Source organism: Rosa rugosa, chromosome 7, assembly GCF_958449725.1.
Source record: "Rosa rugosa chromosome 7, drRosRugo1.1, whole genome shotgun sequence".
Taxonomy (NCBI): domain Eukaryota; kingdom Viridiplantae; phylum Streptophyta; class Magnoliopsida; order Rosales; family Rosaceae; genus Rosa; species Rosa rugosa.
The window spans coordinates 5,488,070-5,499,391 of NC_084826.1; the positions used below are offsets into that span (position 1 = coordinate 5,488,070).

Below are 11,322 nucleotides of genomic sequence, written 5' to 3' on the forward strand. Positions count from 1 at the left end.
CTTCCCAACTTTACTCGCCGTCCTCATATCATGTGGTCAGAACGGTGCGGAGTACTTGATCCGTGTACATCACGTGTTACACAATAAATATCTCCTGATTAACTGTTTTCACACTTTTTTACCAAAAATATTGAAACGAAATTTCTACTGACTAGGTCCGTACCACCAAAATATCACACGGACTAACTGTTTTCACACTTTTGGTAAAAATATCCCTTGTGTAAAGAGGATTTACCCTTTTTTGGGAAATGTAAAGAAGATTTTACTGATTAGGTGACTACCCACTGACTCAGCTTGGGGCCACTAGTCACAGAAGTTGGTACTGTAAAAAAAAACCTTTTGGTCACAGAATTTTCTGTGGTGGAGATTAGTCTTGCCGACTGGAGGATTCTATGTGTATGAGTCATATCATAAAAACCATGGACTAAATGACTAAATCATCATCTTGGACCGACATAACCACATGGTCAAACTCAAAGGCACAATCATATTAGCTTTTTCTGGATATATGCTTTCATCGCGTGGTCGGATCAATAAATTTGTTCTGTTATCTAATAGATTATCGCCGCATATATAAATTACATGAAAGTAAAAATATTTCGAATAATGCTTTTTTTATAGAAGCATGAAGTGTTTTAAATGTGATAGTTTCTTAAAACTAATTGGTGGAGCGGAAATGTTATGTAATAATGTCACTTTTCTCTTGTCTGATATCAGTAGTCTTTCTTCATTTGAGCTCTAACACATATATAACGGGTATAAGTTCAATGAATCATTGTAATGGTAGACCCTTCACCTTTTACTTTTTAAGGACATGATAGCTAGATTTAGATTACATTTCATCTGCTGGTGCTTAGACTTGGGGGTTTAGGTGAGTTGATGCGTGCGATAAGCTATTGCTGTGTGTTCTTTGTTAACTTTTTCCCGTTTGGTAATCAAACGTATGATTGCTCTCCACTGCCACATTCCTAGGCTTTACAGCCTTGCTTGATTTTAATAGCTTTCTTCTGTGGAGACTTCTGCTTGTTTTTACATACCCGTGCACACCCAAATGGGAGTAAAAGACTATCAGAATCTCTCAAGTTGGACCTTTACCAGATCGGGAAAACAATGGAATAACGCATGATTCTACTGGAAAAGAGAAATTTAGAGTGGAAAGTTGTCAATATTATTTTAATTTTAAATTTTATCATTGATTATAATAGTTTCTATTTTATTATAATAGTTTAAAATACGAAACATCATATAAATTGAGTGTAAATATGACTTGATTGTGTTCGGTTGGGAGCTAAGTTAACACAGAATTTCTAGCTACTTGCTAATAAGAGAATATGCATTAATAATAGAGTTCAAATTGGACCTGTTCATGCTGGTTCTAAACTAGATTATCATTTCAAATTTAATAATAAGCTTCTTAGTTCTTTAAGTTTGATGAACAATTTTAATATCTCAAGAACCATGTTGTTTTAGTTGTTTATTACGAATGATATTCATAGAAATTTAAAGAATTTAGGTGACATAGCATCCTCCGTTATTTTCAATATACTAATTATGTATAAGAAGACGCCCACTAAAATATTAACGTTGGGTTTAATTGTCAAAACACCATATAAACTTAGAGCAACTCTAACAACTTTCTTATAATTTCTGTATTATAGGCAAGCAAAAATCAAAGTTTTAGCCTCTTTTTTTTCTCCAACTCCAATAGTGCAGCAATCTCTAAAATCTCCATAATTATTCTTTAAATTTTTTTAGAGATTGCTGTAAATTTAGAAAATTTAGTTTTCTATTTCCCCACTATTCCTAAAATGTAGATAGTTATAGAGAATCTGTTTAGGCAAAACATGTTCATTTTTCCCTAAAATAAAGAAAAATTAAAATATGCTATTGGAATTGCTCTTAGTGAATAATTATCAATTTATACCATAAATTTGTAATTACGGAAATTATATACATCAAATGAAAAATAATTTAATATATAATGATTTCTCGTTTCTTGAACTAATAAAATAATCATATTCCATAACCATCTAACTACTCGTTCATTTTTATATGAATTACTTGTACGGGGCCTATGGTATGGGGTTTAGAATAGATTAAGTAAAATGATTAGGACCGATGCATGGTTTAGACTAGCATTTTCAATGTATTGGAAATTTGGAATTAGCAGATGGTCACTACAAAGCCAGGTGTACGGTATTAAGTGGACAACAAATTTAATTTTCAATATAACTTTTCATGTTAGTATTTTAGGGAATGTGACATGCTCCGAAGTTGAAGTTTGAAGGATTCTACAGTTAATTAACCCTAATTCAGTTTTATAATCTGCAAAACTGTGGCTGAATTCTATAGAACTGATTAAACATTTTGCTTCTTCATCTTGTTTCCAATTTTGTGGCTACTAGCTCGTATATATTAGGGTATTATTGCACCTCTGTTTTTTAGTAGATATTTCATTCTGGCCACAAATCGTTGACTGCCTTGAACTCAACCTCTAGAACTATGTTAGACCCAGAAAAGAATCATTCAACAGTCTGTCTGATCATATGGAAAACATATATACCTAAATAACATGTGAACCATGCATATAAAGTTATAAACACCAAAAAAGAACAATGTATTACATGCACATGTATATACATGTATATATTATGAAGGAGGATTTAGATCGTTTCGACCTCTATCTACTAGTGATGATGGAAATCATTTTAATAGATTTATTTACGGTACATTAATGTAGTTATATGTCAAGTAAATCAGTTTAATATAGAGATAGTCTAGCTCCATACACTAATAGACAAATTTAGCCTAATCTCGAGTCAGTCTACGACTATAAGGAGCTGATTTACTACGATAAAGAATTACTCTACATTTAATGTATCGATACGTTAGTATAACACAATATTTTTCTTATTTTATATCTTCTTTCACAAATAATTCCTACCAAAGAAGCATTTGAGATAAAAATAGTGTGACACGTAGATTATCATTATTTTCATTTAACTTTATCATCACGCGATTGTTCTAGTTTGTACAATTTAAATGATTATACGATTTTCCACCCACGGTTCTTGAATTATAGATCAATAGCACACAAAACAAAAGGGTAACAGTGTACACTATTCACTTCTTTGTATTTCATAACCGAAGTACAAATCACAACACTTCTCCTTTGCATATATAAATGGGGAAAGAAGCTCAAGTAGTTTTGGGAGCGCATAAAGCAAAACTAGCAGAGACTCACAGGACGTAAGAGTTTGTATCGAGCATTATTTGTATAAAATCTTCTAGCTCCTTGTGTGCTTTGTTTTCTTCTCCTTCGGTAAATATCATCATCCATATTTCAGTACCAAACAAAAACACAATCATTCACAAGGTTAAGGAGAGAGCGGCTCACGGTGGGTACAGCTATGGATTCTGATCGATCTCTATCTTCATTTCCTCAAAGTCTCAGCTGGGCTTGTCGGAATTGCTCCAAGTTCCGGTCGGTGAAACCTGTTTTCCGGCAACTGCGTCAGGTTCCAGAAGGTTTCTAGCTTAGTCTCCGATTTTGTGGTCCAAGACTCCCAACTTGGCTGGAATATCAAGGTTTTTAACGTCAACTTTGTTTGGTTTTTTTTTGTTTTATTCTGTATTTTGGACAGGAGAAAATGAAAGAAGTTTTGTTCTTTGGGTAGTTGAGAAGTTCAAATTGAGTTCTTTGTGTTTCATATCTAGGTTTGTTTGGTAAGTGAGGAATTTGAGCTGGAAAAGAAGGTTCAAGCCAAACTTGTTTTTGTTGAATTTTGTTTGATAAAATTTTGATCTGAGTTTTTCATAGAATTCTTAAGGAAAGAGTGAAAATGACAAAAATGAGATTTTTCATTTTTCTTTTTCCTTTTTGCTTTCCAAGTTTAGATGAGTCTACGTATATTCTCAGTTTATCTTATTTTCTTGTATTTTTTGTTAGCTTTCTCAGCCAAAAAGCAATTGGGTCAGCTGAGCTTTTTCTTCACTTCACAGTTTGCATATGGTGGAATTTATTAAAAAAAAAAAAAAAGTGAAAAGACAAATTCTTTCCCCATTATATTAGTGGATCTTAGCAGTTTAGCAGCCAAAGATTTGATTAGTAAAAGTAGCATTCAAGCTCTTGTGGATATGGTTTGTTTTTTTATTAAAAATTTATAAAGTACATTCTGAATCGATCCAATGCTGGAATTCCATATAAGCATGAATATTCTCTGCAATTATGAGATTCTTTCACCTTTCCGAGTCAGCTAGATCATGTGTCCTCACAGTGTTATCTATCTATCACTCAATTCAAGGTGAAATGAGTGCCTCAAGAATGTTATATAATATATACATGGAAATAAACTAAAAGGCTACAAATATGAAATGTATTTGAAGCATTTTCTGGCCTTCTTCTTCCTCTTTCTAAGATCTATACATGCTTATAAAGTAATTAATGTTGAATGTTGTTCAGATTTTGAATCGACAATTTGGTCAATTGGGTATTGGGTTGGCGTGGAATTGAGTACTAGTTATAATGGGGCACTTATCATCCATGTTCAGTGGATTTGCGAGATCACTATCATTGAAGAAGGGGAAGAATAGTTCTGGATGTACATGTAATGTAAGAGAAGCTGCAGATGCAATGGCAAAGGAGGCGAAGAAAAATGACTTGATACTCCGAACTTCTGGAACTGTCAATGTTGATGGCTCAAATAATTTGGCTTCAGTTTTTAGCAAGAGAGGCAACAAAGGAGTCAACCAGGACTGCTGCATTGTGTGGGAGGTAAGCATACTAACTAAGCACTGATCACCTGAATCATTCGTTGGACGTGGCTATTGACACCTTACAATTTGCTCACTAAACCCCACTGAACTATTTGTTTTGGTTGATCTTAGGAATTTGGGTGCCAACAAGACATGATGTTTTGTGGGATCTTTGATGGGCATGGACAATGGGGACATTTTGTGGCGAAAAGGATCAGAGACACAATGCCGCCCTCGTTGTTGTGTAATTGGCAAGAGACACTAGCTCAAATTTCACTAGATCCAGACTTGAAAGAGTTGGACTTGGAACCGGATAAAAAGTATGATCAGAGGTTTAACATATGGAAGCACTCCTATATAAAAACTTGTGCGGCTGTTGATCAAGAGCTTGAGCAAGATCGCAAAATCAATTCCTTTTACAGCGGTACCACTGGTCTCACCATTGTCAGACAGGTACTAATTCATTTGCTCTTGTTATTTTCATCACTATTGACAATTTAGCATGCATCAATAAAAGTATATCCTGTTCTTTTGCTTGGATTTAGGGTGATCTTATTGTCATAGCAAATGTTGGTGATTCTCGAGCTGTTTTGGGTACAACTTTAGAAGATGGAAGCTTGGCGGCAGTTCAGCTTACTGTTGATTTCAAGCCCAATTTACCTGGTCAGTGTCTATCTCTTTTATGAGAAATGAGAAATATAGCAAATTGATACTTACTTTTACACGTGTTTCTTGTACTTTTGTGTATATATGCAGAGGAGGCTGAGAGAATAACTCAAAGAAATGGGAGAGTTTTCAGTTTAGATGATGAAACAGGAGTTCATAGGTTGTGGCTACCTTATGAAGAATCACCAGGACTAGCAATGTCTAGGGCATTCGGAGACTACTGTGTCAAGGATTTTGGACTTATTTCCGAGCCTGAAGTTACTCACAGAAACATTACAAGCAGAGATCAATTTGTTGTGCTAGCAACTGATGGGGTATGAACAAAACAGAACTAATAATACTTTGCAATTTGAGAAAGGCAGCTAGCTACTTGTGAATTGTGATCGAGTTCCCTTTGGCATTGTTCAGTAACACTTGCGCAAAGCGCATTGGTTACAACTCACAAGTTTGTCAAAACTACTTCTAGGAAATTCACTTGAAAACACTATCTGGGAAACTAGGAAAGCACCTGTCACATACTTCTCTATAAAGCATTGTAAAAAGTGCTTCTACAATCTTAGTAGTTGTTATTGATTCAAGTTCGTTGTTTGTAGGTTTGGGATGTGATTTCAAACGAAGAAGCAGTGGAAATTGTGGGTTCAACAGCAGAGAGGGAAAAGTGTGCCAAGCGACTGGTGGAATGTGCAGCTGCAGCATGGAGGAAGAAGAGGAGGGGTTATGCAATGGATGACATTTCCGCTATTTGCCTCTTCTTTCACTCTTCCTCTTTGTCTCAGCAAGTTCACCCCATTATTACACTTAAATAGGCTAATGAGCAAAGATTATTGCTAGCTGATCGAGAGCTCCTTGTTTATCTTGTAACTTGTTATTTACGGACCATAGTTCGATTGGAGCATTATCGATTTTTTGGCATGATAGATTTGCAATATCATGCATTAAAAGTGTTCATATTTTTGGCTAAAAGTACCAGATTCTCCGTTCAACTTTTTTCTTTTGCACATAGAAAAAGTGAGTTTTTAATATGCTTTGCATAAAAGGCTCCAATGAATTGCACGAAGGGCAAGATGGTAATCAGCTTCAATGGTTGCAGTACAAGTGTTGGTCCTATACCATATCGGACAAAAAAAGAAAGTGTTGGTCCTTTGCACTAAAGAAGTAAAGAGTCACTAATTCAAATTAAAAGTGCTTAATTTTCACTAAAATAACAACGGTTTTTATTGAAAGTAACGTATCGTTACTCTTCTTCTTTTTGGTTTTTTCTAGGGCTGCTATTTTTTTAAGTTTGGTAAACCGACTTTTTGGTAACCGAGACTGATAAAACCGAAATCGAAAATTACCGAAAAAGTTGGTTTAGTTTTGGTAAATACTGAATCTACCGATTATCTAAATATTATATACTATGGTTTTCAATACATATACATGTATATTAAGAAATAAACATAATTTTTTTCATAATAGTATGAACATTACTACATATACTACATTAATAGTACATGTATTTTAAATAACCTAGTCAAAGATGATTAAATAACCTAGTTTATTGAAAATGACTCAAACTTGATGTCATATATACAAAAGAAAGCTATAATATTAGGAGATGAGTACAAAGTTTACGACTATAAATTGAAGAATAAAGTTTTGTTCGTTCTAATTTTAATTACAAAGAATTAGTTGTTCTAAAGTTGGTAATACCGAAAACCGAAATACCGAATTTGGTAGTTATGATTAAAAACCAAAAATTTTGGTTGTGTTTAAGGATATCTCTATTTGTGTTTGGCCCAAACTCATTACTTGACCTAGTGGTAATAGGGTTAAATTAGAAGGATCTAGATTCCTATTCAATGTATGATTACTTTTCTTGTACGATTGAGATTCTATGCATTGTAATCCTCTATATAAAGAGGCCCCTATTATCAATGAGAATACACAGCAAATTCCTCTCAATTTCAGTTTCTCTACAACACGTTATCAGCACGAGCCCTAACCCTAGCTTTAGAAACCAAAACCCCAGAAATTGATCAAGCTCCACCGGATTAGCCTTGCCTGCGCTACTACTGCCCCCGCAGCCCCCGCGTCGTAACTCAACGCTAACCCTACCAGGTTAGCCTCGCTGCCCCTGTAGCACCCGCAAGCCCTGCTTGCCTTCCACCTTCGCGCGCACTCGCCTGCCCTTGCGACCGCGACTCACCAGCGACCCCGCGGCATCTCCGCAGCGTCCTCGCAACCCCGCTGCATCTCTGTAGTTTCCTCGCTGCCCCGCGACAGCCCTGCAGCATCCTCGCTGCCTCGCGGCCTCGCGGCATCCCCGCAGCATATCTGCAACGACCCCCGCGACTCCGCATTCCCGTGACTCGCCCGCGACCGTGCGACCACAGCAACCCTAAGCTCGCTTGTTGCCCCCGCAGCCCTACGCTCACCCGCTGCCCCAGCAGCTCCTAGAAGCCCCTGCGTTTGCTGCTCCCTCCTGCGCGCATTGTATCTGCTGCCCCCGCGGCCCTGCAGCACCAGCAGCCTATCCCCGCAGCCTGTTTTCCAACATGCGCGTGTTCTCAAGCCCTGAATCAACAAGTAAGTCTTTGAGATTAAAGTTCCCGTTTTTGAGTTTTTCTCCTTTTTCTCTTCTTTTCTCGGGGACTTGCAACATCCCTTCTTCTACCCCCCTTTCTTCTTCATAGGGGAGACCAATAGCCGAACTGTGGGGGTTCGTGCTCACTCCAAGCTTGGAGCTTGTAGAGTCCTCCAAACTTAGAGTTTGTTGAGAAGAAAAAAGATCGACCACATACATCATTGTTTCGATCTAATCCAAAACCCCTCTTGGAATCGGATTTTCTTGGAAGCGACTACGCTTGGAAATTCCTAATTTCTTGGAAGCGACTACACTCAGAAATTTTATATGTTTTCGTGGTAGCCTTTCACGCTCCGAAACTAACCCTAATTTCTTGTTCTCTTTCAGGATGAGTAACCTGAACAAATTGGACTTTGCTCCATTGGGAACAACTGGCTCTGAATATCACAGGTGGGTTCGTGATGTCCGCCAGCATCTCAAGGCCGATGGAATCCTGGATACGATTCTCGAGCCTAGCCAGGACGTGCTAACTGTTGAGCAAGCTCAAGCTTTGGAAGCAAATAGAGCAGCCTTATAGGCAAATAAGGCGAAAGCCATCATCCTAATGACTCGTCATATGGATGATTCGCTCCAGTACGAGTGTATGAATGAAGAAGATCCCAGAAGGCTGTGGGCCTCACTCGAAGAAAGATTTGGCAACGTCCGTGACTCCTTCCTTGCTTCCTGACCTAGAAGTGAGATGGCATAGCCTCCGCTCCTATGATTTCAAGCCAGTTCTTGACTACAACTCGGAAGCACTTCGCATTAAATCCTTAATGGAATTCTGTGGTAAAGAGATCACAAATGCGATGTTGATTGAGAAGACTCTCTCTACCTTCCCCGTTTCTGCATTGATGGTTGCTAAGAACTATCGAATTGATGTTACTGCAGGATGGATCACAAGGTTTCATGAGCTCATTGGAGCTATGAATGTCACTGAAAAGTATGACAACATCCTTGTGAAGAACTATAATTCGAGATCAGTGGAAATAGAGCATATTCCGGAATCCAATTATAGTCGTGCCCCTAAAAGAAGGCGCCAAGAGCAAAACCCTAACATTAGGGATACTTCTGGACTTTCTGGTCCATATAATCGCTCTACTTGGGAAGGTAATCGCCAAAATAGGCGAACACGGAACCGAAGAGGTCAACGTGGAAAGAGAGAGGGAGGTAACGCCTCTGGCCATGTTGGTGGCTCCACCAACACTAAGAGCCATCTTAATGACGCTTTCAAAGCGCCTCAATCAATGGAGTTTGAGCAAAGAGATGTATGTTCTCAATGTGGAGTGTCTGATCATTGGGCACACATTTGTAGAGCTCGTGAAGAAACTGTCACCGCCTACAAAACATATTGTGAAGCAAGAGAAGCTCACTATGTAGAACAAGAAGATCAAGAAGATGATCTAGAGTGAAGGGTTGACGACTACGAATCTGGCTGGGATCAATAGATCGCCAATTCTGTTTAAGTCTTTATTTTCCAAGAGATGTAGGCAATTGCCATATTATTTTTTAGTAGATGCCTATGGTTTAGTCTTTCTTCAAAGTAGGCGTACTAAATGTAAATGTGATGTCTAGGAAGGTTTTGAGATAAGTGGTAATTAAGCGAGCTTTGCTTCACCGACATCTCCCTACTCACCTGGTCACATTTGCGTTGGAATTACCGAAAGAAGTTAGACGACTACCATTGTTTTGCATTAGCTAAGCATTTGGATTAGATTCTCCTAATGGTTAAGAGACAATGATGTACTCCGTTGGCTTATGAATAAAATTTTGAGTTCTTTTCATTATGACTCCATTTTGATTCATGAGCATGTTACTTTGTGACTACGATGGCTGGGCCATCAGTATTAATTCAAGGACATGGAATAGCCCAACTTCTCTTTGCCAAATGGCACCTTGATTAATGTCACAGAAACTCTCTACGCTCCTAGGGAAACTCGCACCTATGGATAGCCAACAGATTCCATGCGAAAACGCATGTAGAGAACAGAAATGAGTTCCTTTGCAATGCCTCTAATGATTGCGAACGAAGGCGCATCTTAGAGAAGTTTATGTGTCTCTCTAGTGGACTCTATGTCACTATTCGAGCTATTAAATCCAATAAAGTTATGAGAGAAGATCTCTTGGATTTAGACACATATTGGCTTTGTCTCGACAGGATAAGTCACCCTGGTCATGATATGGTGATCCGTCTACTAAAGACTTCACATGGACACCCTCGAGCGAAATGAAGCAAGAATCAAAAATTGATTCCTGGACTTAGCAAGACCGCAACAATTGCAGCATCTGGCGCTGCAGCTGTCTTGGAGCGCCATACGACCGCCCAAGTCCCTTGTGACAACGCCATATTTGGCGTTACCCATGGCCATGACGCCATGGATGTCAATCCCCATGGTTATAACGCCATGGATGCCACTTCCCATGGTCATGACACCATGATGGGTGATGTAGTCACAAACTTTGCTTCAATATGCGTTTCAAACGCTCAGGCCCAACCAAAACTCTCCTTGGTTGCTTCTAAGGCCTCTCGCTCATTTTACAAAGCCACTTCCTTAGGAAAATTAAGACTGAGACCGTCCTATGCAAAGGATATGAAAATACTCATTATGTTCTTACATAGAATCCGTAGGGATTCTGTGGACTGATTCCACCAACTTGCGGACGTTTAAATATCTCATGATGTTGGTTGATATGCAAACACGCTGGTCACGTGTTGTGTCATTGTCCACTTGTAATGCTGCTTATGAAACACTCCTAGCACACATCATATGACAACGGGCTCACTCCCCGAATCATCCTATTCAGTCAATTGGATTTGACTATGCTAGTGAGTTTACATCGAAGACTTTCGATAGTTATTGCATTTGGTACTGATGTTGGACATCATATTCCCATGAGCACACCCAAATGGTCTTGCGGAAACGACTACGATGGTAGTCCAGACATTGGTAATGCGCACCAATATCCGCCTGGGGTGATGCAATATCGCATGCAGCTATGCTAATTCGTCTACGACCCACTGCCACTCAATCTACCTCTGCGTTACAGCCAGTGACTGGGTACAAATATCGTACTTACGCATATTTGAGTGTGCCATTTATGTGCCAATTGCGCCGCCACAGTGCTCTATAATGGGTTCTTACAGACGAATGAGCAACTCAGTTGGATTTAAGACTCCAACAATCGTCCGCCACTTAATGCCCTTGCTAGGCGATCTCCTTACCGCTAGATTTGCGGATGTCACTTTGGTGAGACAGTCTTCCCGTCGTTAGGGAGAGATACGAACACGAATGTTC

The 11,322-nt window shown here is 38.5% G+C and overlaps 1 protein-coding gene across 2 annotated transcripts; it reads left to right on the plus strand.

Moving 5' to 3' along the window:
- Positions 1-3,113: 3,113 nt before the first annotated feature.
- LOC133721506 (probable protein phosphatase 2C 34) lies at positions 3,114-6,404 on the plus strand. Of its 2 annotated transcripts, none has more exons than XM_062148136.1 (6): positions 3,114-3,588; positions 4,463-4,774; positions 4,888-5,208; positions 5,301-5,418; positions 5,512-5,735; positions 6,015-6,404. In XM_062148136.1, the coding sequence occupies exons 2-6, from the start codon at positions 4,526-4,528 to the stop codon at positions 6,225-6,227; spliced, it is 1,125 nt and encodes a 374-aa protein (XP_062004120.1). In that variant the 5' UTR covers positions 3,114-3,588; positions 4,463-4,525; the 3' UTR covers positions 6,228-6,404. The 2 variants fall into 2 exon arrangements, with proteins under 2 accessions (XP_062004120.1, XP_062004121.1); XM_062148137.1 differs by lacking the exon at positions 3,114-3,588 and adding an exon at positions 3,706-3,726.
- Positions 6,405-11,322: the final 4,918 nt, after the last annotated feature.